Below are 27,713 nucleotides of genomic sequence, written 5' to 3'. Positions count from 1 at the left end.
CTTACCCATACGGGGTGCAGGACGGATAATAAATTATTTAACACTCATTTGCTTATAGCAAAAATTTAAAAGTTTAATTACATTCGGCTAGCATTGCCGATTTAGAAAAATATATTTTAATTTGCGCCGGCGCGTGAGAGGACACGGCTCACGGCTCGTGAACGCGACCGGCAGCGTCTATGCTTAGAGACGATCGAACGAGGAGTGGGGCGCGAAGTGATGGCCGGTGGTATAAGTAGGGTTAAACTGCTGACACCGTCGTTCGGCGGAAAGTACACTCGCGCACAGAAAGAAACGTTACGTGCATTACATAAATTAACATAGTGATTTAGTTAAATCTATATTTAAGCCTATAATTATAGTACTATTTATTCATTATTTTAAGTGTTAGTTGAGTTTAAGTTTAGGTTTAATTCAATTACCTACCTATAGTAACGTGCAACGTTACATTACCCCGCGCGCAACCGAAGGATTTTATTCCTCTTAAATAATAAAATCCGCTCTTTCGAGTACGTATTTGTATTATCCTTTCAAAAAAAAACTCTCAATCTTCGTACTTTCAAACAAGCGAAAATAATTCTAGTAGATTATTACGCATTCTGCCATTGGTAAGGTGCACTGTCTATTCTATCCGACAAGAGACCCATACAAATACTAAGAACAACTGTTGGAAAAAAAAAATTGACTCTAAGGGTAACGTAAATGCTAACTAAATTCTACCAACTAACGTGGTTAGTAATTTGTATTAGTTATTATTATTCACCAACTTAATGTCTTTGATGTGCCAGGTCCCCAGATTTTTCCCCGACATATCGCCTAATACGTAAACCAAAGGAGATTTTTTATCGATGACACGGCACTTGATGAATTTAGGCGCGAGCTTCTTACTAAAAAACCTATCCTTATCACTTAAAACATAAGCCCGTTTCATTACGACATCACCAATGTTGAATTCTGATGGCTTGCGACGAAGATTATAGTGAGAAGCATTCTTTGCATGAGCGTGCCACAGTTTCGCTTGCACGTCGTCGAAAACGTCCCTAAGGCAACCTAGGTTTTCGGCGTAGATGTCGCGTGGTAAGAACAATACCTCATCGCCTAAATCATTATCTAAGTAATGTGATCCACAAGTCACGAGTTCCCTGCCAAACACTAAAAATGAAGGAGAGTAGCTCGTCACCTCACACCTTGAATTATTTAGAGCAAACTGCACTCTAGGAATAAATGTATCCCAACTGCGATGATCGTTATTAACGAAAGTTGAGAGACACGTAATTATTGTCCTATTATGGCGTTCAACGAGGTTGACCTGTGGCGTGTACTTTGGCGTAAAGAAGACATTTGGAACTTTATAACGCTGGAACAGAGACTCTGTCATCCTACTGATAAACTGGCTGCCGTTGTCTAGAAAAATAGTCTGAGGTACTCCATGGACAAGAAAGACAGATTCTTCCAATATCTTCGTAACTGCACTAGCAGTAGCACTCCGAAGTGGGAAAATTAAACAAAACTTCGTGAAACAGCAAGTGATGTCGAAAATATAACTATTTTGCTTTCTAGTAACCGGCAAGGGACCCATAAGGTCAATGGAAACCATTTGAAAAGGCCTGGCACATTGCTTAGGCCGACCCATCTCACCTAAGGTCCGATGGTTCTGAACTTTATAAGATAAACACTTGTCACAAGCCTTCACAAATTCCACGACGTCCCGATACATACCAGGCCAAAAATAGCGTAACGCCAGACGGTGACATGTTTTAAAAACACCAAGGTGTCCAGCTGTAGGTTCAGCATGATTCTCGGCCATGATCTGATCACGCAACTCGAGAGGTACGACCTCTTTCCATGCGAACTCGGAAGCGAGTGAGTGACTAGACTTAGCACGTCTGAACAGCCTGCCCTCCTTAATAATGAAATTCGAGTATGATTGCGGCTTGGTCTGACAAGAGTTAAAAATGTTTTATACCAAGGATCCGTCGTTACTAGGTTCGACCCCGAAGTGTTTATCGCAGCAACTGGAAGAGCTCTGGAAAGGGCATCGGGAATAACATTGTCCACACCTCTACGATGTTTAAACTCAAGGTTAAACGAGGACAATCTTACACCCCAGCGAGCCAACCTACCTGTTGGGTTCTTAAGGGACAGGAACCATTTTAAAGCACTGTGGTCTGTGTAAACAGTGAATGGCTTCCCGTTCTCTAAATAGCACCTCCAGTGTTCCAATGCGATCACTACGGCCAAGGTTTCACGCTCCGTAATACTGTAATTCTTTTCTGCAGACGACAACGATTTGCTCATATAAGCAATGGGGTGCTCCTTACCGTCTATGGTCTGGGTCAGCATCGCGCCGACGCCGTAGTTGCTCGCATCAGTATGCACCTCGAAGGCTCTGTCATAGTCGGGGCAGGAAAGGACAGGAGCGGTTACCAAGCACTCCTTTAACTTCTTGAAGGCAGTATCAGCTTCAGCAGACTATACAAAGGAAGTTCCAACTTTCTTATTAGAAGTCAACTTGTGTAGAGGACCCGCTATCGTACTAAAGTTGGGAACAAAACGACGATACCATGTAGCAGTCCCGATAAAACGCTGAATGTCCTTCCGACAAGAAGGTGTCGGATAATTAAGGATAGCGTGAACCTTCTCGGGATCGGTACGTAGCCCACAACTATCTACAACATAGCCAAGGTACTTAAGCTGACTACGGAAGAACTGACACTTCTCTAGATTAACGGTAAGGTTCGCCTGTTTGAGCTTATTGAAAACCCGAAGTAGAAGTGAAACGTGGGAATTAAAGTCATTCGAAACGATAATGATGTCGTCGAGGTATGCGAAGACCTTAAAGTCGAATTCCCTAAATAATAGGTCTACCAATCTCTGCTGAGTGGCAGGCGCGTTAGTCAAGCCAAAAGCGGTACGTTTAAACTGGTAGGTGCCTCGATTTGGAACGAAAAACGCAGTCTTTTCGCGGTCCTCCTCAGCTATCGGGATCTGCCAAAACGCTTTAGACAAATCTATACTAGACAAGTAACGAGCATCACGAAGACTGTCCAAAATCTCGGAGATATAAGGAATATTATAGGCGTCGCGCTTCGTTACAGAGTTAAGTTTGCGGCTGTCGAGACAAAACCGAGGTTGACCATTCTTTTTAGTGACAATAAGAACGGGAGAAGACCAAGCACTCTCGCACTGCTCAATCACGTCCAACGCCAGCATCTCGTCGACCTGTTCTGCCAGAATTCGTTGCTTCTCAGGTGACAGCCTATAGTACCTCTGCCGAACTGGCTCGGAGTCACCTGTATCTATACGATGAGTGATCACTGTTGTCTTCCCCAAACCACGAGTCTTGAAAGAAATGTCACCAAATTGCGAAATAACGTCGTCCGCCACCGACTTCTCCGATTCAGATAGGTTATCATAAGCTTGTATGAAAACAGGACGCTCATCCTTAATACTAGCAATTACTACTGGATTGCTAGAGAAGGTAATGCTCTTTAAATGCTTTGGAAAAATATCAAACGCGAGCCAAAAATCAAAGCCTAAAATGAAATCAATATTGACGTCTGGCACCACAAAAGTTTTGATGATGCGAAGATCATCCTCAAACTGTATAGGTAAATTCATGTAACCAATGCTAAACATCCTATGATCGCCCGCAACGGTTACCGAAATAGTATCATCCGTGTATAATTGAAAACCTTCATCCAGTAATTTCTTATAAATAGAAGTACCGAAAAGAGACACCGCGGCCCCTGAGTCGAGGAGACCATGAAGCTCAAAACTGTTTACTTTGACACGAGCATAAGGCCTTGTGTCATGCAATGGTTTATTCAGCAGGACTGTACTAATCTTGTAAGCATTAAAATAAACGTTGAGGGTTCGGAGCCATTGCTGCCAATCCTCGTTATCAAACTTAGGTGAATTTAGAGTACTGGCACAATCCTGCTGGTGAATTAGTTTTTTTTGGCGCGTTGGGTTTACCCTTGCCACATTTGGGACAATCTGGTGCCTTAACACCAACTTCCCCACAGCTAAAACAAATGATTTTGTCCCTGCTTGCCCTACACTGACGAAGACTATGGGTGTTATTACGACACCTAGGACAATAAACCGGTTTACCCTCTGTGCGCTGCAACGCATGAACAAAATTGTTACCCTCAGAAACAGCCTTACCATCCGAGTTAGATTTATCTCTGTTCTTGTAGTAAAAACTATTATTATTATTATATCTATACTTGTTGAAACTACCACCATTATTATTATTAGGTCTGTTTGAGTAGCTATTACTAATACCATTAAATTTACTTGCCGACTGACCAGTATAAGCAAACTCAGGAGCCAGTGTACTTTGCGAAACCTTCGGAGGTTCATGAAACCCTACCATCCGAGCCTGGATACTCTCGTAATTACGACAGAGTGTGCGCAATGTTTCTATGTCTGTAATCTTAGGAGCAGAAGCCAACGTGCTAGCGTAGCAAGGGCGGATGTTATGCAAAAGTGTCTCTAGCTTCTCCTCCTCAGACATACTCTTTGATAGCCGAGAAAATAATCCTGCCATAATGGACAAATACACCGTAATGTTTTCCGACTCGCCCTGTGTTCTGGCCCTAATCTCATTACCCAGCCTGAAGTCGTAATCATCTTGACTGAAATCAGCCTTAAGGCGAGCAGCTAAGTCCTCCCAACTAGACACCTGATTCTGGACGGTACGGTACCAATGCAAGGCCACGCCAGTAAAAATCTCTGTAGAGTACGACAGCAGTTTTGCCCCGCCTATATTCCTGGCCTTAGCAAAATCGGTAATGCGCTCAATAAAGGATCGTACACACGACTTCCCGTCAAACTTGAATTTAGTTATCTCCCCGGACACACTGCGTTCACAGGTGACGCTTACATTAAGAGGCGGAGAAACGGACTGCGTCTCGTTAGATGCCGAGGCAAAATAATCGGTTCCGGAATCCTTAATAGCATTGTAACGCTCCGTAAGGGTCTTATATTCAGCAACGCATGATTCGAAAGCCTGCTGAGTCGCACTATCATAAATTATGCGATTAAGTCGGTGATACAGGTGACTAATGAGGTTTTGTGCACGCAACAACGCATTCCTGTCTTGAGGCGGATTGATAAGTGCCCTGAGCTTAGTCAAAGCATCGCTCACACCCTTTAAATCATCGCCGACAGATAGCACGCTCTCTAAAATGTCCTCAGAAGGAAACAAAGGCCCTAACTTGGCTATTTGTTCGCGTAATTTTGTAACGTTACTGCCCGGAGTTTCGCCACGAATCGCAACCTCGTACTCTAATTCCGATTTTTGCAACGACAAAAATTTTACTCGGAATGCCATGTTAATGTTACAAAAAAACTTTTAACTAATTTACTTAAATCAACTACGAAGGCACTCCGCAACCGTGAAGGATAAGTGTTGAGCGCTACAAGCTTATACCTACTCCGTTCTGTCACAAAATGAAATGATGATAACGTTATGGTTGATATGATGTATAGATATTAATGACTGGCTAGGGAAAAAAAAAATAACAACGCCACCACAGAGAAGAAGGAAGCAGCGCAACAGAAAGCAAAAAAAATAAATGCAACTAGTGTGTACTGTCACAATAATAAAATTCAATAAAATAATAATAATAATATTATCGCTTGCGTGACTCAACTGAACTAGAGTTCTACAGCTAAAATTGATTAAAATTCAATAAAATAAAACAATTAGAAAAATAAATATATCACAGTATAAAATCCGTAACACTTGTGGTGATTACTGTACAAAAGATGCAAAACAACACAGAGTATCGAAGAACACAGAGCAAAACTTAGAATGCGATTCAATGTAACAAAGTAGCTTAGTCGTTAAGATAAAATTATTAATTATTGACTGGCCTTTAAAGACGACAATAAAGTTAATAATTTAAAAATAAAACTGTAATAAATAATTCCACAATAAAATCATTAAAATGCGATAAAATTCTTAAAATCCCGTATAAAATTCATCAAAATTTGTAAAAAAACACTACAATAATTAACAATAAAAATCGTACACACAAGTTGCTGCAACCAAAAAAACACAAAGCAAAACGTTTCACAAAAAAAACAACACAAACACCAACTACTTCTACGCAGTGAAACCAGACTTTGACCACGTTAAAGGGCGCCAATGAAGCGGTTAGGGTTGGAAGATTTTAAATTAAAGGCCCAAACGCTTTCTATAAGGTAATTTATTCTAAAAGTAACCCGAGCGGTGGTCGTGGTAGTGGTCCGTTAAATTTAAATTAGCCTGTCTGGTTCCACTGACGTAGGTGGGACTCCCCTGACGTGGCAAGGTGGTCGTGCAGGCCTTGTGGTCGGTAGCCGGGACGTCTCGGGAAGCGCCGAGGTCAGCTGGTGCGTGAAGCCGGGAAGCCTCTGGAGGGCCTCCTACTCTGCGTCGGATCAGCAGGTCCCTCCTGCCGCCGTAGTTGTAAGCCGTCTAATTGCACCCTGGAATGTACATCGTCCAGCTTTATATCCACGTATTAATTGGCCGCTCGGTATGAACCCCAACGATGACGCTAAGGAAGCAAGGGAGTAGCGGAAAGTAGATGGTGGGTGTTCATAACCAGAACGGAGTTACAGCGGTTAAGTAATTTGGCAAGTAGGTACCAAAAGCAGAGTGCAAGATTAGGAAATTAAATTACAATAATAGGGTTCAACTAAAATGATTAAAATGCAATGAAGCTAAGCTTGTGATGTAGGCTATTAATATTCTAAAGTTAAATAATACGTTAGGCCAAATGTATGAGACGCCATTTTGTAGCGGTACATTTACCGTTACGCCGCGACGCGGCGGCTAACAGCACTTACTAGAATGGAACTATTTTACAATACACGACACAGGCAAGGCACAATCTTAGGATCTGAAAAATAAGCGTTAAGCACAATATAATTTAGCACACTAAATTCTTAAAAACTAAGTAACGTTCAACACTTACCCATACGGGGTGCAGGACGGATAATAAATTATTTAACACTCATTTGCTTATAGCAAAAATTTAAAAGTTTAATTACATTCGGCTAGCATTGCCGATTTAGAAAAATATATTTTAATTTGCGCCGGCGCGTGAGAGGACACGGCTCACGGCTCGTGAACGCGACCGGCAGCGTCTATGCTTAGAGACGATCGAACGAGGAGTGGGGCGCGAAGTGATGGCCGGTGGTATAAGTAGGGTTAAACTGCTGACACCGTCGTTCGGCGGAAAGTACACTCGCGCACAGAAACGTTACGTGCATTACATAAATTAACATAGTGATTTAGTTAAATCTATATTTAAGCCTATAATTATAGTACTATTTATTCATTATTTTAAGTGTTAGTTGAGTTTAAGTTTAGGTTTAATTCAATTACCTACCTATAGTAACGTGCAACGTTACACCGTTTGTGTAATTAAATATGTGTACAAAACGCGAGAGTTTAAAGTGTTATAATATTATGTAAATATTGAATGACGATCATAATATAAATTCATGTAGATTAGTCTAGCATAATTTATAATGTAATTTAATATTATGAGAATAAATATCTAAATCTAAATCATACAGAAATAAATAAGCATAGAGTGCTCACTCCATACATCAGTTTTGTTACCAAAACTACTATTATTTTCGTAGTCGACATCTAGCGTCAAGTAGCGGAATTATCAGTACTGCTACTCAACAATAGATGTCGCGACGAACGATAAGTCTAATGCTCAACTATTTTCAGGTAATATTATAACCGGATAAACCGGAGCTCTATTTTCAAGTAATTCTGCTTGTAATATTAGTTCTGAATTGATGAGCAATACACTTTTCGTCAGTCGCGACACACGTGACATCTAGTGTCGAGTAGCAGTACTGATAATTCCGCAAGTTGACGCTAGATGTCGACTACAAAAACAATAGGTGTTTTATTAACTTATTCATGACCTTCATTAGCAGTGATTTCTTAGAATAGTGTACTCTATAATTATTGGATTATTTTACCTAATCATAAATGGGAGCTTATTTCACATTTCTATTCCAAATTGTAGCACCTACGAATGCGAGTGGGAGTCCCGTGCGGCCGACACGTGGTCGTTCCGGCTGCTGCGCGCGCGACTACGGCTGCTGATACGACTAGAACACCGAGCGACTAACACCACTAGGGTGCTAGTGCGGGCCGACACGCCTGTCAGATTAGTGACCGTGCAACATGCCACCGTCGACCAAGGTAGGATAGACATGTACCAGCGACTACGGCTGCTAATACGACTAGAACACCGAGCGACTAACACCACTAGGGTGCTAGTGCGGGCCGACACGCCTGTCAGACTAGTGACCGTGCAACATGCCACCGTCGACCAAGGTAGGATAGACATGTACCAGCGACTACGGCTGCTAATACGACTAGAACACCGAGCGACTAACACCACTAGGGTGCTAGTGCGGGCCGACATGCCTGTCAGACTAGTGACCGTGCAACATGCCACCGTCGACCAAGGTAGGATAGACATGTACCAGCGACTACGGCTGCTAATACGACTAGAACACCGCGCGACTAACACCACTAGAGTGCTAGTGCGGGCCGACACGCCTGTCAGACTAGTGACCGTGCAACACGCCACCGTCGACCAAGGTAGGATAGACATGTACCAGCGACTACGGCGGCTAATACGACTAGAACACCGAGCGACTAACACCACTAGAGTGCTAGTGCGGGCCGACACGCCTGTCAGACTAGTGACCGTGCAACATGCCACCGTCGACCAAGGTAGGATACACTTATACTAGCGACTACGGCTGCTAATACGACTAGAACACCGCGCGACTAACACCACTAGAGTGCTAGTGCGGGCCGACACGCCTGTCAGACTAGTGACCGTGCAACACGCCACCGTCGACCAAGGTACGATACATTTGTACTAGCGACTACGGCCGCTAATACGACTAGAACACCGAGCGACTAACACCACTAGGGTGCTAGTGCGGGCCGACACGCCTGTCAAACTAGTGACCGTGCAACATGCCACCGTCGACCAAGGTAGGATACATTTGTACTAGCGACTACGGCTGCTGATACGACTAGAACACCGAGCGACTAACACCACTAGGGTGCTAGTGCGGGCCGACACGTCTGTCAAACTAGTGACCGTGCAACATGCCACCGTCGACCAAGGTAGGATACATTTGTACTAGCGACTACGGCTGCTGATACGACTAGAACACCGAGCGACTAACACCACTAGGGTGCTAGTGCGGGCCGACACGTCTGTCAAACTAGTGACCGTGCAACATGCCACCGTCGACCAAGGTAGGATAAATTTGTACTAGCGACTACGGCTGCTGATACGACTAGAACACCGAGCGACTAACACCACTAGGGTGCTAGTGCGGGCCGACACGCCTGTCAAACTAGTGACCGTGCAACATGCCACCGTCGACCAAGGTAGGATACATTTGTACTAGCGACTACGGCTGCTGATACGACTAGAACACCGAGCGACTAACACCACTAGGGTGCTAGTGCGGGCCGACACGCCTGTCAAACTAGTGACCGTACAACACGCCACCGTCGACCAAGGTAGGATACACTTATAGTAGCGACTACGGCTGCTGATACGACTAGAACACCAAATATCAAATATCAACATTTATTCAGCAAATAGGCCACAAGGGCACTTTTACACGTCAACATTGAATTTACATACAAGCAAAAATAATAACAAGACATTAACAATTTTATAAAATACAACTGACAATTCAAACTAACGTATTACAATTACTTAAGAGATGTATAATATATGGTCTCTTAATGTCGAATTACATAAAAAATACAGATACAAAACACAATAAAAAAAAACTATAATATTTAGAGGTGTAAATGTCTCTAGGTGTCAGAACTATAAGATTATATAGTTTATCAAGTTATCCTTAGAGATGTATAGGGTCTCCAAGAGTCAATATCCTGTATAATTAACACATTCATTGAGAGAAAAGAAACATACGAGAGCAGAATGAGGCGTCTCACTGTAATTAATGAATAAAAATAAAGTTACTAAGTATAATAGCTCGTGTAAGCTTAAACAGACCAGTCTCCACAAACAGCACCCGTTCACGAGTATGACGCGTATCTCAGATCTCAGCCATCGCCTCCCTCAACCTTCATTCGGGAAAGTGGCGACCCGATCAACGACGCCACCGTAAGCAAAGACTTTTAAGCGAGCATGACATGTTCAAGCTACCGGCCTATAATAATATTAAAATAGTAATAACATGTAGCAGTAAGACACGGCATTTTGTGCTCGTATGTTACGTAAAAAGACAGTATAGCTTCACATAATTACTAGCCTAAGTTGACTTAGAGATGTAAAGGTCTCTAAGTGTCAAAAACATTTAAAATATAGGTATGTACAATCAAAAATAAAATAAATAAATACTTAGAGATGTACAAGGTCTCCAAGTGTCCAAAACTAAAATTAAATTAAACAATATAATCAAGTGACAATTCTACTGGAAACTAGCATATTTAATTCACAATGTAAAAAAAAACAATATTTATTTAACTCTTATTATACTAATGAAATCAAGCTACCGGCTTAAAGGCATCTCTATCATTTATAAAATCTTTTATACTGTAGTACGCCTTACTTAACAAGAAGCGCTTAAAGCGCGCACCGAGCGAATAACACCACTAGAGTGCTAGTGCGGGCCGACACGCCTGTCAAACTAGTGACCGTGCAACATGCCACCAGGGACCGTTACCGGTATTCTGACTACAGGTTATTATTGAGGTATAACCGGTGTAATTTGAATTTGGGTATTTATATCACTAAACCTCCGAATAGAGGTATTCGAATACCGGTATTCAATTGTGTTATCGGTTTAGCCAATTGACAACAAATACCACTATTTGATAGTTTACTCCTAAAGCTATTACCGGTAATAAGTAAGTGCCAATACCGGTTGTAGTAGTACCACGATTCGTTCCTTCGCTACTCGTCAAGGACGTGTTCGGCCCGCTTGTAAATACTTAAGAATCTTAAGATCCGAATCTTAGAATGCCCGTTTCCATGTTGTCTGGTGAAATTAGCTGTTAGTTGATGATTTTGAATTATTAATATTTAATAGCGTTAATTTGATTCAATTATTTGTTTTTTTTTGTTGATTTAATTGTATATTATTATGTACATATGTAGTTTGTAATCTCAAAGATATGAGCGCCGATCGCCGATAGGCGTTTAGCCGGCGGCGGCGCGCCGGTCAAAATTGGTTGGCAGTGGCGGCGAATCGGCGGCGTAGCCTTGAAAACTTGATTTATGCGAAAAGAATTCAAACCAAAAAATTGCTGGAAAAACATGTTTTTTTGCCTTTGAAACATTATAAAATAAGCGAAATTTTAATTTCAAGGATTATATATTGAATTATGGTAGGAAAAAAGTTTTTCATGGCATGAACTGTAGATAAGCAGCATAATGAACATCTTTATATTGTGAGGTTACTGTTAGTATCAAGCATTTATTATAGCAATCATAAGTAATACATAGGCAAAGGATTAGATAATACATAGGTAGGGTAGAAAAAGGGGTTTCAATCGATGTGTGGAAGGGCGGTTACTGTTAATTGAATCTATCACTAATTCACTACACCTCATAAAACAAAGTCCCCCGCCGCGTCTGTCTGTAACTATATGAATGTATGTTTGCTATGAACTCAAAACCTACTCAACTGATTTTCATGCAGATTTCAGCTATCAATAGAAAGATTTTTGAAGAAGCTTTAGGTATACAATTTGTTAAGGTTTTGTGTAACCCGTGCGAAGTCGGAGCGTGTAGCTATAGTCAAATAAAATAGTTATTATATGTACGTATCGCTTGGAGAGTCGAGGTTCGAGGTGAATGATTACACACACTGCTCGCACAGAGTACTAATCGCAAAAATAGTATGAATTAATGAATGAGTGAATGTGACTTAAGCGTACGATATTAAAAGCCTATAAAAAAACCTTCAAGAAACTTATTGCAGTTGGCGGTTCAACTTGATATCGGTACGAAATACGGAACCCTAAAAAGAATATTAATTTCAAAATCTCGCTGTCATTACATTATTTTGTTGTTGTGTGCGGTGCCCATACCTTTACATTCAATTGTTGAGGATATGTTCTGGAATAGACGTAGTAGGTTAAGCTCCATATCACCTATTTCTTATTTATTGCATTGCTTTCATTGCATTTTTTATTTATTTATTGGCTCGCCACCGAATCGTTAACTACTGCCACTTGTTTAGCTTCAGCATAGACAAGAGAAAGTATCAAGAAAAAAAAAGAGAAAGATAATATCTATTAGATATGAGCGCCGCGCTGGCGCGCCGCCGCCGCCGACGCTGCGCTATTGGCGTGGCATCGGCGTGACCTTGTTAGATACTACTACTATCAGAATCAGATAATAGATATTTAACCGAGTTTAGATCATTAACGGCGCTACTCAGAATAGGTTATAGGCATTCAAAAGGTCCATATAATCCTAAAATATCAATGATAAATGCAAACCACTGTTCAAATTTCAAAGCTTTGCTCTCTCGCAGCTCAATCTTTGGCCCTGTTTGGAACTCAACTTTCGGCCTCGCTTTTTAAAACGCTTGGTCATTGGTCCTTGTCCGATCTTAGCTGCATTGCAGCTCAGCCGTTGGCCTCGCACGAATTAATTTCTAATGAACTTCAGTTCAGACAAATGTAAAGTATTTCATCATTATTTCATAACAAATCATAGGTAGGACAAACAACACGACAGTGGCTGGGAAAAGTCAATATAGTTTTTTTTTTATTAAGTACGACCTAACTTATAAAGAAATCTTTTTGTGTTTTATTTGTATTACAAAGTTTTTATACTGCCTAAAATGTAGTGTTTTAAAGTGTCTTTTTTATATCAAGTAATATTTAAACATACCGTTGGTAATCGTTAGGTTGGTAAGAAATGGTTGCCAAATGACATGATGGTAATTTAATTACGGCAATAATTTAGAAAACGCGTAATATGTTTTGGATAGCCTAGTAAATACTCAGAAGGCTTTAATGTAGAGTTTCTATTACACAGCCACGTTCTCATGCAGTATCAAAAATTTTGCTACGCCGATTTCACGCCGATCACGCCGCCGCCGCCGGTGAAATAATCATCGGACGCCGCCGCCGATGTTGTCTACGAAAATAATAGTATTTTTGGTACCAAAACTGATGTATGGAGTGAGCACTCTATGTATTTTTTTCTCTATGGTTAAATGCACATAATGATTATTTTTAGATATAATTTTAATTTATTTTTTTGTTCGGTAAATAAAACTAAAATATGATATGAAAAGTTTTCTTGATTTCTATTTAAAATTAATTGTTTTTATATGAAGTACCATCTCTTAAAATATCGGTAGCTAATTTGTTAGCACCTTATATAAAAACAATAAATTCCCGATCAATCTAATATGCACAGCATTTGCAACGCCAACGTCTTGGAAATGTCATCGTTAATGTCAAATTTCTATGAAAATATGACGTTTATATTTTAATAACACTCCCTCACTTTGTTCTGTTCTAATTGGTGCAGAATTAGCTTAGACCAGTGGTTCCTAACCTGGGGGTAATTACCCCCGTGGGGGTAAAACTGGTATTTTACGGGGGTAATAAGCTAACCTAATATAACAATACAACAAACGTACACATTTTATTTTTTATTACCATTGGGAGGAGGGGTAAATCAGATTCCCTAGTTAGTCATAGGGGTGACCGGACTGTAAAGGTTAGGAACCACTGGCTTAGACAGACTCTAATATCTAACAAGGTCACGCCGATGCCACGCCGATAGCACAGTGTCGGCGGCGGCGGCACGAAAATTTTGGCGGCGACGGCGGCGCGCCGGCGCGGCGCTCATATTTCATATGGAAATGTTTTCTAATATTAATTATTTTCATTAATTCATTCATTCATTTGGATTTAATTCGTAATGTTTCTTGGTTAGTATTTTCCTTGCGTGTCGTTTCACTCGGTAGCAAAGTTTGTTTAAAGGATGACTCACGTTAGACCGAGCCGTGTCCGGGCCGGAGCTTCCGGAGCTTACTTTTCTATGACATGACAGGCGATCACGTGATGCTTTTCATAGAAAACGATGCGCCGGGAGCGCCGGCCCGGACACGGCCCGGTCTAACGTGAGTCATCCTTTAACCTCGTGCCTTGAAACGGTCGCAACGCTCAATTTTACAGTTTTCGGACCACTTGCTACGCTCGTGGTTAAATTATGAAATCTTTCGCTTGCACAGCGATCAATATTAGCATGAGGACTTAACAACAACTTTAACCTCTTGTAATAATTATTTGTTTTACAACCGCTAAGTTGTTGGTCTTTACTCTTTGATCACGTGCAGTGAATACCGGTATTAAATACAAAGACCATTACCGGTATTCTGAATACCTGTTATTATTGAGGTATTAATGAATACCGGTAGTTGATTATGTCAAATAGTGTACAAATAGCGATAAAGACAAAAACGGAATGACAGCAATACCTCTAATTCAAATACAGGTTTAACATTTTAACCGGTATTCGTTTGGCAGTTTTTATACAGGTATTTAATAAAACCGGTTATACGGTCCCTGCATGCCACCGTCGACCAAGGTAGGATACACTTATAGTAGCGACTACGGCTGCTAATACGACTAGAACACCGAGCGACTAACACCACTAGGGTGCTAGTGCGGGCCGACACGCCTGTCAACCTAGTGACCGTGCAGCATGCCACCGTCGACCAAGGTAGGATACACTTATATTAGCGACTACGGCTGCTGATACGACTAGAACACCGCGCGACTAACACCACTAGAGTGCTAGTGGCGGCCGACACGCCTGTCAAACTAGTGACCGTGCAACATGGGTCTATATTAATTCGCATAACTTAATACTCCTAATTCAAATTGGCATAACGTATATTACGCATAACTTCTAAATCGCATAACATTATTCCGCATAAATGAAATGAAATGAAAGCATAACTGAGTACGCATAATGTTATTGCGCATAACGTAAATTGTCATAACGATGACTTGGGATAAATATAATAAGCATAAAGTTACTTTGCATAATTATTAAATTGTATAAATATAAAAGGCAAATTAATAAAAATGTAGACAGAGCGGCTCGAATTAAGGTTCTGAACCTACCAGAGAACGAAATTTTAAATAAAAGTAGCGCTTTTTTAGATCACAAATATCACAATACGGTTGCCAAAAAATTAATTAGCAATCATGCGGCCTTTCTCTAGGGACTTCAGCGATTTGAATCCTGAGTTTTTGAATTTTGCTCGATAAAAAAAATCACTAAATAAAATAGGTCTAAAATGCACATAAAAAAAATTGCACAAAAAAATAAACTTATGAAAATTATTTCTAAAACCTAAATTATTCAAAAAAAAAATAAGAACACGAACTTACTACGCCTTAATAATGTTTTACAGCAAAAAGATTATTATTTGTTACAAAAAGCTTCGCTTCGTTTCGCTCGATCCTGCCTTAGCCTTGTGAACCTGACCTAACCGAGTTGGTTTTGCCCTGATCCATCTAATTCTCTTGCTTTATTAAATTACGCTAATTCATTTTGTGCCAAATAAAGTTATAGTTAATAATGTTATGCATATTTAAATTATGCGGATTCATTATTATGCGCAATAAGTGTTATGCTTTTTTAATATTATGCATGTTCAATGTTATGCACAATTATGTTATGCCAAATCTGTTATGCGAATTCATATTATGACAATTAATGTTAGGCGTATTAAGGGGCACCCGTGCAACATGCCACCGTCGACCAAGGTAGGATACACTTATACTAGCGACTACGGCTGCTGATACCACTAGAACACCGCGCGACTAACACCACTAGAGTGCTAGTGCGGGCCGACACGCCTGTCAGCAATGCAATATTATGGTGTCATCGAGCTGATCTGATGAGACAGGAGGTGGCCATCATGGCCAAGCTTGTATCGCTGTCTCTTCACAGCTAGTTCTTATGAACTCCTGTGATGAAACAACGCAACCTAATTGTGTTCGGGGTTTTTAGAATTGTCTCGATGAGTATAAGTTGTCTGCGGAAAGAAAAGTACAGTCAGCTATACAAGCTTGTACTAAAAATGAATTTGTTAAAAACTTACGTATATTTCCAGAGCGCACGGAGCCGGTGGCGGCGCTGTGCCTGTGCCTGGCGGCGGAGGCGCTGCAGCGCATCTGCGCGCGCGGCGTGGCCCGCGCCGGCGCCGTGCCCGCGCTGCTGCGCCGCGCAGCCGCCATAGCCAGGGTGAGTACTGCAAGCATAGAGTGCTCACTCCATACATCAGAGCGCACGGAGCCGGTGGCGGCGCTGTGCCTGTGCCTGGCGGCGGAGGCGCTGCAGCGCATCTGCGCGCGCGGCGTGGCCCGCGCCGGCGCCGTGCCCGCGCTGCTGCGCCGCGCAGCCGCCATAGCCAGGGTGAGTACTGCAAGCATAGAGTGCTCACTCCATACATCAGAGCGCACGGAGCCGGTGGCGGCGCTGTGCCTGTGCCTGGCGGCGGAGGCGCTGCAGCGCATCTGCGCGCGCGGCGTGGCCCGCGCCGGCGCCGTGCCCGCGCTGCTGCGCCGCGCAGCCGCCATAGCCAGGGTGAGTACTGCAAGCATAGAGTGCTCACTCCATACATCAGAGCGCACGGAGCCGGTGGCGGCGCTGTGCCTGTGCCTGGCGGCGGAGGCGCTGCAGCGCATCTGCGCGCGCGGCGTGGCCCGCGCCGGCGCCGTGCCCGCGCTGCTGCGCCGCGCAGCCGCCATAGCCAGGGTGAGTACTGCAAGCATAGAGTGCTCACTCCATACATCAGAGCGCACGGAGCCGGTGGCGGCGCTGTGCCTGTGCCTGGCGGCGGAGGCGCTGCAGCGCATCTGCGCGCGCGGCGTGGCCCGCGCCGGCGCCGTGCCCGCGCTGCTGCGCCGCGCAGCCGCCATAGCCAGGGTGAGTACTGCAAGCATAGAGTGCTCACTCCATACATCAGAGCGCACGGAGCCGGTGGCGGCGCTGTGCCTGTGCCTGGCGGCGGAGGCGCTGCAGCGCATCTGCGCGCGCGGCGTGGCCCGCGCCGGCGCCGTGCCCGCGCTGCTGCGCCGCGCAGCCGCCATAGCCAGGGTGAGTACTGCAAGCATAGAGTGCTCACTCCATACATCAGAGCGCACGGAGCCGGTGGCGGCGCTGTGCCTGTGCCTGGCGGCGGAGGCGCTGCAGCGCATCTGCGCGCGCGGCGTGGCCCGCGCCGGCGCCGTGCCCGCGCTGCTGCGCCGCGCAGCCGCCATAGCCAGGGTGAGTACTGCAAGCATAGAGTGCTCACTCCATACATCAGAGCGCACGGAGCCGGTGGCGGCGCTGTGCCTGTGCCTGGCGGCGGAGGCGCTGCAGCGCATCTGCGCGCGCGGCGTGGCCCGCGCCGGCGCCGTGCCCGCGCTGCTGCGCCGCGCAGCCGCCATAGCCAGGGTGAGTACTGCAAGCATAGAGTGCTCACTCCATACATCAGTTGTATTACCAAAACGACTATTATTTTCGTAGTGACATCCAGCGTCAACTAGCGGAATTATCAGTACTGCTACTCGACACCGGATGTCAAGCGTGTATTCACGAAAAGTGTAATGCTCAACAATTTACAACTAATATTACATGCAGAAGTAGTTGAAAATAGAGTTTCGATTAATCCGGTTATAATATTAGCTGATAATTATTGAGCATTAGATTTTCCGTTCGGCGAGACATCTATTGTCGAGTAGCAGTACTGATAATTCCGCTAGTTGACGCTAGATGTCGACTACGATAATAATAGTCGTTTTGGTAACAAAAGTAACAAAACTGATGTATGGAGTGAGCACCTCTATGCTTACTTATATTTCTCTATGACACCACTGAGTAGACCATAGATATAGGAGATTCATAATAATTGAAATAAATCAGATAAATTATATAGAATAATAAAATGTTGTTTGTGTATATAGGTGGCGCTGCACTGGGGCCGCTGCATGCGGCAAGCGAGCGCCGCACTCGCCTTCTCGCTCTCCGAAGATGGCCGTCTCTCTCTAAAGGTAAAGTAAAAGTGGTAGCAAATAATTTATAAGTGGTAGATTTTTTTTACTAAAGCAGCTATTAAAGTATTAACAGGATAAAAAAATGTGATCACTACGGCATAGAGAAATATAGTAAGAATAGAGTGCTCACTCCATACATCAGTTTTGGTACCAAAGGGGTCATCCATTAATTACGTCACACGAATTTCTAGGTTTTTTGACCCCTCCCCCCCCCTTGTCACATTTGGTCACATTTGGCAAACCCCTCGCCCCTAGTGTGACGTCACATTTTTTCTACGAAATCGCCAAATCGAATTAAGTAAGTACCTAAGTATTATTAATATTTTATCAAAATATTTTTGACGATATAAATATTAGTAATTTTATAACCCAAAACTGCTTAGGAAAGAAAATTAAAAGAATAAAAACGATTATCGTTTTAAAAACTTGTTATTTAAATGTACAGCGAATAAAATGATTAAAAAAAAAAATTTCGGTTACTGATGAAGTTAAAGTGACGTCACAAAGTTTGTGTCTCCCCCCTCCCCCATGTCACAATATGTCACATTTTCTTGACCCCCTCCCTGCCCCTAAACGTGTGACGTAATTAATGGATGACCCCAAAACGATTATTATTTTCGCAGTCGACATCTAGCATCGAGTAGCGAAATTATCAGTACCGCTACTTGATACTAGAATTCTCTAGTGTTGCGACTCACGAAAATTGTATTGAACAACAACTTATAACTAATATTACAAGCGGAACTCCTTATTTAATAAGTGAAGTTAGAAAAGGAGTTCCGCTTGTAATATTAGTTGTAGTTTGTTATGCAACATAGCTCTGGTTATAATATTAGCTGAAAATTGTTGAGCATTAGACTTTTCGGTCGGTGCTACATCTATTGTCAAGTAGCAGTACTGATAATTCCGCTACTCGATGCTGGATGTCGACTACGAAAATAATAGTCGTTTTGGTCCTAAAACTGAAGTATGGAGTGAGCACTCTATGTATTTTTTCTCTAGACATAGTTACCTAGTAATAAGCTACTAATACAATAATAATAATAATAACCCCGCGGGGGCAGCTTGTGGCGAGCTGACGGTGAGTGGCGACACCGCGGACCCCTATTCCAGAGGGCCCTGTCATCTGGCCCTCGCCTCTGTGCTTGCCTTGATTGGCCGGCCAGAGTGGAGTCGCAAGAGCGGGACCTATGCTCCAGGTTGGAAGTGTAAAATGTCATAACGCCGGTGGCCTGCTGAATGGATTACCGGGATCTGGCTACCGCAGACTCGCCTCTCGACAACCTCACAGCCACTCCAAAGTGTTGCCCTGTTGTCGCACTGTGCGTGCGGCCATTGCGGGGCCCACTCAATCAGTTGGCGAGTCACCACCTGTCTCATACAATTTTGAGACTGATTGTCACGGCAGGTGTCCGCTAGTCTCCTCCCATAGCCCGATATCCAGTCCATCCAACATTCAAATCAATAGCCTATGACCTTAGATCCCAACGCAGCACAAAAGTGCTGCACTGCAATAGTCTTTGCACCTGGCGGGGACCATCTCCGGATGTATCATGTTGTGCGCTCGGGGATGGTATCCGCCACGTGTATCCCTTGCCTTTAGATTAATTTGTCTCAAAGGGCCTCTGCGCTGTTGGCTTCGGCCCCACCCACGCCTCCCAAAGGTCCGGGACCCCATGGTCCCGAGATATGGATTATAATAATATAGCCTTTATTTCTGACTTTTAAACTTAATCTATATATACATATTTTAAATTGTGTTTTTAACTGGATGTTTCCTTGTCAGTTTGCCTTCTGGCAATGGCCTCCCCTAGAATTGCCAGTCTTCTGTCCCTGGCTTGATTCAGGGTAGATTCTTGTTTTGCATTCTAGAGTTGCTTTATTTAAATATTTATTGTTTTATATAGTTTTTATTAAGTTAGTTATGTTATTAGTTTTACATTTCGTTTTTATATTCGGTATTTTTACATTTCAGTTTACTTTTTCAAGGGGGTGTTGGTCGTACTCCCCACGGGGACCAGCCGGATTGGGGAATGTTGAGTTATTTTAAGTTCTTGTTGTTGTTGTAGTTGTTTTGTTTCTTCCTCCCGGGTGCCTGCTAGTTGTTATTATTTCGAATACATTACGCCATAAGCATCTATTTTATTCTTTTCTCAAACAAGCAATGAAATATTGATGTTATGTTCCTTATAATAGGCTGCGAAGTATGACGTTTCAGGTGCGGCTAGGACAAAAGGTCGTTAATGGAATTTCATACACATCTTGCAGGCCTAGGCCGGCAAAGTCCTCTTTTTTAATTTTCATTTCACAGATATTTGTGACACAGCATCGTGGCATTCATCCATTAAAAAAACTAGAGGCAGTATTTGCTTTATGGTTCGTAATGACACTCTGCCACTACGCCTATAAAAAAAAAAAAACAAAAAACAATGTTTGCTATAATTTGCAGTTTTATTTGTATAAAATCAACATGAACTTAATAAATAATACATTCTATAATTTTATAAATTTAACTACACAAATAAAAACATTTAAAATATTTCATCTAAACGTTAGCGGTAAAAAGGTCTACTCAAACACGCGTAGTTATATTTTTTAAATTGTTATGGAGGTAAAGTTGAAAAATATTCATTCTGTTTTATTGGATTTATGGTGCGTTGCATTTTTTTTGACTTTAATATGAGTTCCGACGAAATAATGAAATTAATAAATTGTAATCGTAGGCATTGGAATTGGCAGCGTAAGGGGTCATCCATTAATTACGTCACACGAATTTCAAGGTTTTTTGACCCCTCCCCCCCTCCTTGTCACACTTGGTCACATTTGGCAAAACCCTCCCCCCCTGGTCACATTTTTTCAACGAAATCGGCGAATCGAATTAAGTATTATTAATTTGTTGCCAAAAATTTTAGTAAATTTATAACCCAAAACTGATTATGAGAAAAAATTAAACTAATAAAAACGATTATCGTCCCAAAAACTTGTTTTTGAACTGTACAGTAAATAAAATGATTAATATAAAATTTTGGTTACTGATGAAGTTATTAAAGTGACGTCACAAAGTTTGTGACTCCCCTCTCCCCCTTGTCACAACATGTCACATTTTCTTGACCCCCTCCCCCCCCTAAACGTGTGATGTAATTAATGGATGACCCCTAAGCAGAATTGATTTTAATAACGTGCTGCCTCTGCCGCCAAGTCAAAGATGAAGTATGTATATGGTTGCTTATGGCAATTTTATTATTTGAGAAACTAAGAAAAATGGCTTACAGTTTATTAGAAACAGTTTTGTGGCATATTTTAAATGAATGTAACTACAAATTCGTCAACACTGTGGAAATTATACTTATTTACTCCATGCATAAAGCAACGATGTATGTGAAACATGATATCAACATGAAAGACTATGTAAACTTATGTGACGAAAACGACAGTCAGACGGATACAAAGCGAAAAAATCAAAGATACATGAAAATATACGGGTAGTAAAAATACACGACTCGTGTAAAACATACGTGTGATAATGATATAGGTACGTGTTGGTTATATTTTGGGTGTACTTTACTTTTAGTTTTGTCTATAAATAAAACTTGGGTCGTGGATTTTTTATTTTATTTATTTCATTGCATGTTTGAGAAAAGCACTATACATATACCTCGGCGGGAAATGGGGTTGCCCGCGCTCAGACCTATCCGGCCTCGCTTCGCTCGCTCGTCTATATGTCTTCGGCCGGCAACCCCTTTCGTCCCGGCCTCTGTAGTAATGTACTATTATGTTAGGTTGTTTCTTCTCAGGTACATTGCTTGGGCGTTCTGAACTCTCCCGAACATTGTTTGGAGATTCTGTGAGATCGCTTCCTCTTCTCGTTGGGGGTTCCCATTCCACCTGTGTTGTCCTCCACGATAAGTTTATCATATCGAATATATGCTTTCTTTCCCTTCTCTCTTTCTTGTATCAATTGTTCTTTTAGTTTTTTTCTTTTTATAAGAAATACAACAGGGACCGTGCGCGTTGAAGGGTCTGCCATCTTGTGGCCTGAATCGGAAACATAATTTATCGTTCTCGTACGTTTTCTTGTGCATGGTAGGTTCTGCCGTCTCGTCGGCTATATCGGAAATTAAAACCAAAATATTATTTTGCTAATCCGCGAAAAGATAACGTGCTAGTCAATCAGTGCTAACCCGTTATACTTACTTGCGTATTTTTACATGCAATTAATATTCCCACCGCAAAAATAAATACGCAAATAAATATAACAAACCACCACCAAAAGAATAAACCTCGACACGTGTTTCGCCTCTCTACGAGGCATCCTCAGGAGTTGTTGACGGTCTCACGCCCGGCAACGGAATGACCTGTCTAGAATGGTCGGCCATATTTATACCTTGACCACTCCCCCTACCGTGCAAGTGTGAGTGAGATGGAAAAATTCGTAATAACGGCGATGACGCAACATTCAATTGTTCGTTAAGAATCATGCCCCTATTGTTGTACCTAATTATTTCCAGTTGTTCCAGAACACCCAAACGCAATCCCTTTTCGCAAACATGTAAAATATCAAAAGAATGATTCTCAGATAAAGTGTGACCTGTATCTAATAAGTGCTTTGCAAAATTGGACTTCTCTGGATGGTTATGTCTATATGACGCAACATGCTCTTTATACCTAGTAGTGAAACTACGGCCCGTTTGCCCCACATACACTTTATTGCAATCGTCACAGGTAAGCTTATAAACTCCAGACTTTTTCCCATTCTCGATCTTATCTTTGCCATTGCAAAGCTTTGAGTGCAAAGTATTATTTGTCTTAAAGGCCACAGGAATGTCGTTAGACTTCAAAATTTTGTAAATTGCATCAGACAACTTGCCAACATAAGTTATGCTCGCTTTATATTTTTTAATCGGTTCAGAGGATCGTGCCGCATACAACATAGTGTTGACCATACTATTCCGCTTTTTCCTGATGATACCATCCACAACAGACTTATCGTAACCATTCGAAACTGCTAAGTGATAAATATTATTTAATTCAATCTGATAGTGTTCATCAGAAAGAGGCACAGTCAACATTCTATGCACATAACAATGAAAAGCAGCCAACTTATGCTGCCACGGATGCGTGGAAGAAGCCGGGATAACTGTATCGGTATGTGTAGGCTTACGGTAAATTTTGAACTGATGCCTGTTGTTTACTTTAGTGATTGTTAAATCTAGAAAATTCAATGAGTTGTCTTGCTCTAGTTCCTTTTTAAACTTAATTTTTGGATGCTTACCATTAATTTCAGCAATAAATGCATCCAGCAGGCCCATACTACCCGTCCAACAAATAATCAAATCATCCACGTATCTAAAATAGTATAATATATTATTGTTGCCCACAATATGCTGGTTCTCAAAATGGTCCATAAAAATATCAGCCATTAAAGGACTTAGTGGTGAACCCATAGCCAAACCATCACTTTGCAAATAATACTGTCCCCCAAATCTGAAATAATTTTGTTTCATACAAATCGCTGTTAGATCTATCAATTCATCTACTTCCCCTGGATGTAAACGTTGCCTTTCAAAAAGACCCTTAATAATCTCCAAAGTCTCTCCATATGGCACATTTGTAAACAAACTGTCTACATCCAATGAAAGAAGAACAGCATTATCTGGTATGTTAATGTCCTGGATCTTTTCTATTAACTGCAAGCTATTTTTCAAGCAATATTTCGGCTGGAACTGGGACTTGTCTCTTATAATGGAATTCAACCTTTTTGCCAGATTATAAGTTGGCGCACCCAAATATGAGACCACTGGACGAACTGGGATATTATCCTTATGAATTTTGGGAAGTCCATAAAGAATAGGAGCTCGTGGATTCATAGGCACAACCATACTCTTCTGATGTTCGGTTTCAAAAACAAACGAAGAATTCTTAACTGCTTGTCTAAGATTGTTGTTTAAAAAGGAACTAGAGCAAGACAACTCATTGAATTTTCTAGATTTAACAATCACTAAAGTAAACAACAGGCATCAGTTCAAAATTTACCGTAAGCCTACACATACCGATACAGTTATCCCGGCTTCTTCCACGCATCCGTGGCAGCATAAGTTGGCTGCTTTTCATTGTTATGTGCATAGAATGTTGACTGTGCCTCTTTCTGATGAACACTATCAGATTGAATTAAATAATATTTATCACTTAGCAGTTTCGAATGGTTACGATAAGTCTGTTGTGGATGGTATCATCAGGAAAAAGCGGAATAGTATGGTCAACACTATGTTGTATGCGGCACGATCCTCTGAACCGATTAAAAAATATAAAGCGAGCATAACTTATGTTGGCAAGTTGTCTGATGCAATTTACAAAATTTTGAAGTCTAACGACATTCCTGTGGCCTTTAAGACAAATAATACTTTGCACTCAAAGCTTTGCAATGGCAAAGATAAGATCGAGAATGGGAAAAAGTCTGGAGTTTATAAGCTTACCTGTGACGATTGCAATAAAGTGTATGTGGGGCAAACGGGCCGTAGTTTCACTACTAGGTATAAAGAGCATGTTGCGTCATATAGACATAACCATCCAGAGAAGTCCAATTTTGCAAAGCACTTATTAGATACAGGTCACACTTTATCTGAGAATCATTCTTTTGATATTTTACATGTTTGCGAAAAGGGATTGCGTTTGGGTGTTCTGGAACAACTGGAAATAATTAGGTACAACAATAGGGGCATGATTCTTAACGAACAATTGAATGTTGCGTCATCGCCGTTATTACGAATTTTTCCATCTCACTCACACTTGCACGGTAGGGGGAGTGGTCAAGGTATAAATATGGCCGACCATTCTAGACAGGTCATTCCGTTGCCGGGCGTGAGACCGTCAACAACTCCTGAGGATGCCTCGTAGAGAGGCGAAACACGTGTCGAGGTTTATTCTTTTGGTGGTGGTTTGTTATATTTATTTGCGTATTTATTTTTGCGGTGGGAGGGTGGGAATATTAATTGCATGTAAAAATACGCAAGTAAGTATAACGGGTTAGCACTGATTGACTAGCACGTTATCTTTTCGCGGATTAGCAAAATAATATTTTGGTTTTAATTAGTATGGATTTCCGCAAAGTAACGCCTGATTCTATTGGCTATATCGGAAGCATAAGTTTCGGAGTAAGTTGGTTATTTTATCTTTTTTTTAAGTTGTTTTTTAAAGGTTACTCATGCTAGTATATTATGGTGTCCCAGGACCTTTTTTTACTTAACTAGTGAGATCAAATCTTTAGGATTTATATTTATAACGACATAAATACCAAAATGGGCAATAAAAATACACGAATAAGAAACCATTTCTCCCGCAACGACTCTGTTTGCGCGCCGCGATCTCTGTGCGAAATCTACGACGCGGTCGGCCCCGACATCCGACAAATAGGAACAGCGCCATATACAGTATCACATGTCGGTTGTAGGCGAGCCAGATCCGACACGGTTTTTTCCGGACGTAGAGGGCTCGCAAACCGGTCGACATTTTTGTCAGCAACGACATGAAATCGGTGTCGGTGCTACCGGGACATCCGATTAAAATCCGGACCCGATATCCGACATGTGGGAACGAGCTCTACTCGTCGTATTGATTTGTCGAAAGAAGGCCTACTCGCAGAATAAATATAATAATTAGGATTTTTTTTTTGTTTTTACTCGTTTAATAGTATAAAATAGAAGGTATACATCCCACCTGTAGGTGGCGAACATCCCGCTGCGCTCCATCTGGGAGGTGACGCTGGTGGTGGAGCTGGCGGACGACGGCCGCGGCACGCCGCACCCGCGCGCGGCCGGCGTGGCGGTGACCGCCGTGCTGGCCGCGCGCGCCGTCACCGCCGCCGAGCTGCGCCCGCTGCTCGCCGCCGTGCCCGAGGACTGGGGACACGTGCCGCGCACCATATGGTCACTATCTCAATATCACCTTTATATCGACTATAGTTCATTTTTTTGCATTAGAAAGAACTTGAAAGAAGGTAAGCGATCTTGACATGTCTTTTAATTGAAAAACGCTTTTTAAAAATCAGTAACTATTACTTATGAAAGCAGAAGAATAAAAATTATCATATTAGATTCATAATTGCTACATATTTGCCGTAACTTATTTTTAAAATGTGTTTTTCAATTAAAAGACACGTCAAGATTGTTTACCTTATTTCTAATGCTAAAAAAACGAACAGATTAGATTAGATTAGATTAATTTATTTCTTATTGAAAATTACATGATATTTAACAATGTCATAAATGTCATAATGTTTCCAAATAACATGAATTCACAAAAAGATCGTCAGATTGTAAACAATAATAATAATAATACATTAAAATAATTAAAAAATAAGTAAAAAATATAAAACAATCAAATAATCATAATAAAAATTAAACATTAGAGATGCACCAGATATTCGGTTACTATCCGGTATCCGGCCCTTATTTTAATATCCGTCTGGCGGACCGGATAGTGACCTACTATCCGGCCGGATACCGGATAGTAACTTTGCTTGATTTCGGAGTAAACGAATTGGATTTAAGAAACGGTCACGGTCATATCGTACTCGTTTATTATTTCAAAACAATTTAAACATACACTCACATGCAAAGTTACACTCACACACGTCCTCATTTACAGACCTGGAAATGAGTCCGCGCCAACGTACACCTCAAAACCTGCAGAAACCGAAATATAGGTATAGTTCCGGCGGCCGATGGTTAGGCGGAACATCCGGTATCCGGCCAAACAACTATCCGCTGCATGTCTAATATCGACCCTCCCTCCTTTGTTCCATTCAAATCGATACAAAGTTAGCTCAGTCTGACTCTAATTCCATTTTTTAATCACAGGAAAGTATTCAAATATCTGAAGAACAAGAGGCCGGAGGACGACCTGTTCGTCGTGTAACGCACACACACACACACACCCACGCACAAACGACTACACGACGAAACATGCTATACTAGACTGCGGTACGGAAACTGCCTTCCGAGACGTCGACCCACCGACGGAGCGGCAGCTGACGTCAACGAGGGATCATTACACGTCGCCCTTAACTTCAGGGGTTACCGCCCGGGATGCGATGACTGACGAAATTTACTACAAGTTACAGTTCCCATATAATTAAACCAAGAAAAGTCTGCAGCGGTATTGATATCCCACGTGGTGCAAGTGTTATTTATATACGTCATCATTTCATAGAAGTTTGACGTTTAATATAACACTTGCACTGCGTGTACTGTCAAAATCGTTGCAGACTTTTCTTGGTCTAACTGTAGTAATACGCTGATGCATTTCCAGTCTAAAGTACTGGAGACTTTTGGTGCCGTACCCAAATTGGTACAGTAATTTTGGCTACGGTGGTACACACGGCCGTAACATACCCACATTCATACATAAAGTCTATTTGAATAGAACTTGCTAACTATGTAAACAAACCGCCATATTGAAATTGTCTCTGAATGATGAATTTACTAGTGATGGGCAAGACTCCTACTTACTACTTTACTAATGTCAAACCATCTCGAATAATAAAATACCAAAAGTAAAAAACAAGTAGTTACATATTCTTAATTTGTTTAATCAC

At 41.8% G+C, this 27,713-nt stretch overlaps 1 protein-coding gene across 1 annotated transcript in view; it reads left to right on the top strand.

Annotated features, from left to right (window-relative positions):
* Window positions 1-27,281, top strand: part of LOC134803533 (uncharacterized) — a 63,547-nt gene extending 36,266 nt beyond the window's left edge. Inside the window, exons 17-21 of the mRNA XM_063776332.1 lie at window positions 8,052-8,770; window positions 16,195-17,522; window positions 18,032-18,118; window positions 25,841-26,043; window positions 26,977-27,281. Coding sequence (XP_063632402.1) covers window positions 8,052-8,770; window positions 16,195-17,522; window positions 18,032-18,118; window positions 25,841-26,043; window positions 26,977-27,034 — 2,395 coding nt within the window. The 3' untranslated portion in view covers window positions 27,035-27,281. The remainder of the gene's footprint in view (window positions 1-8,051; window positions 8,771-16,194; window positions 17,523-18,031; window positions 18,119-25,840; window positions 26,044-26,976) is intronic.
* Window positions 27,282-27,713: the final 432 nt, after the last annotated feature.

The sequence above is a fragment of the Cydia splendana genome, chromosome 26 (genome assembly GCF_910591565.1).
Source record: "Cydia splendana chromosome 26, ilCydSple1.2, whole genome shotgun sequence".
In the NCBI taxonomy this organism is placed as follows: Eukaryota; Metazoa; Arthropoda; class Insecta; order Lepidoptera; family Tortricidae; genus Cydia; species Cydia splendana.
The sequence above is the reverse complement of the archived record's forward strand: the minus strand, read 5'-3'. Positions and strand labels throughout refer to the sequence as shown.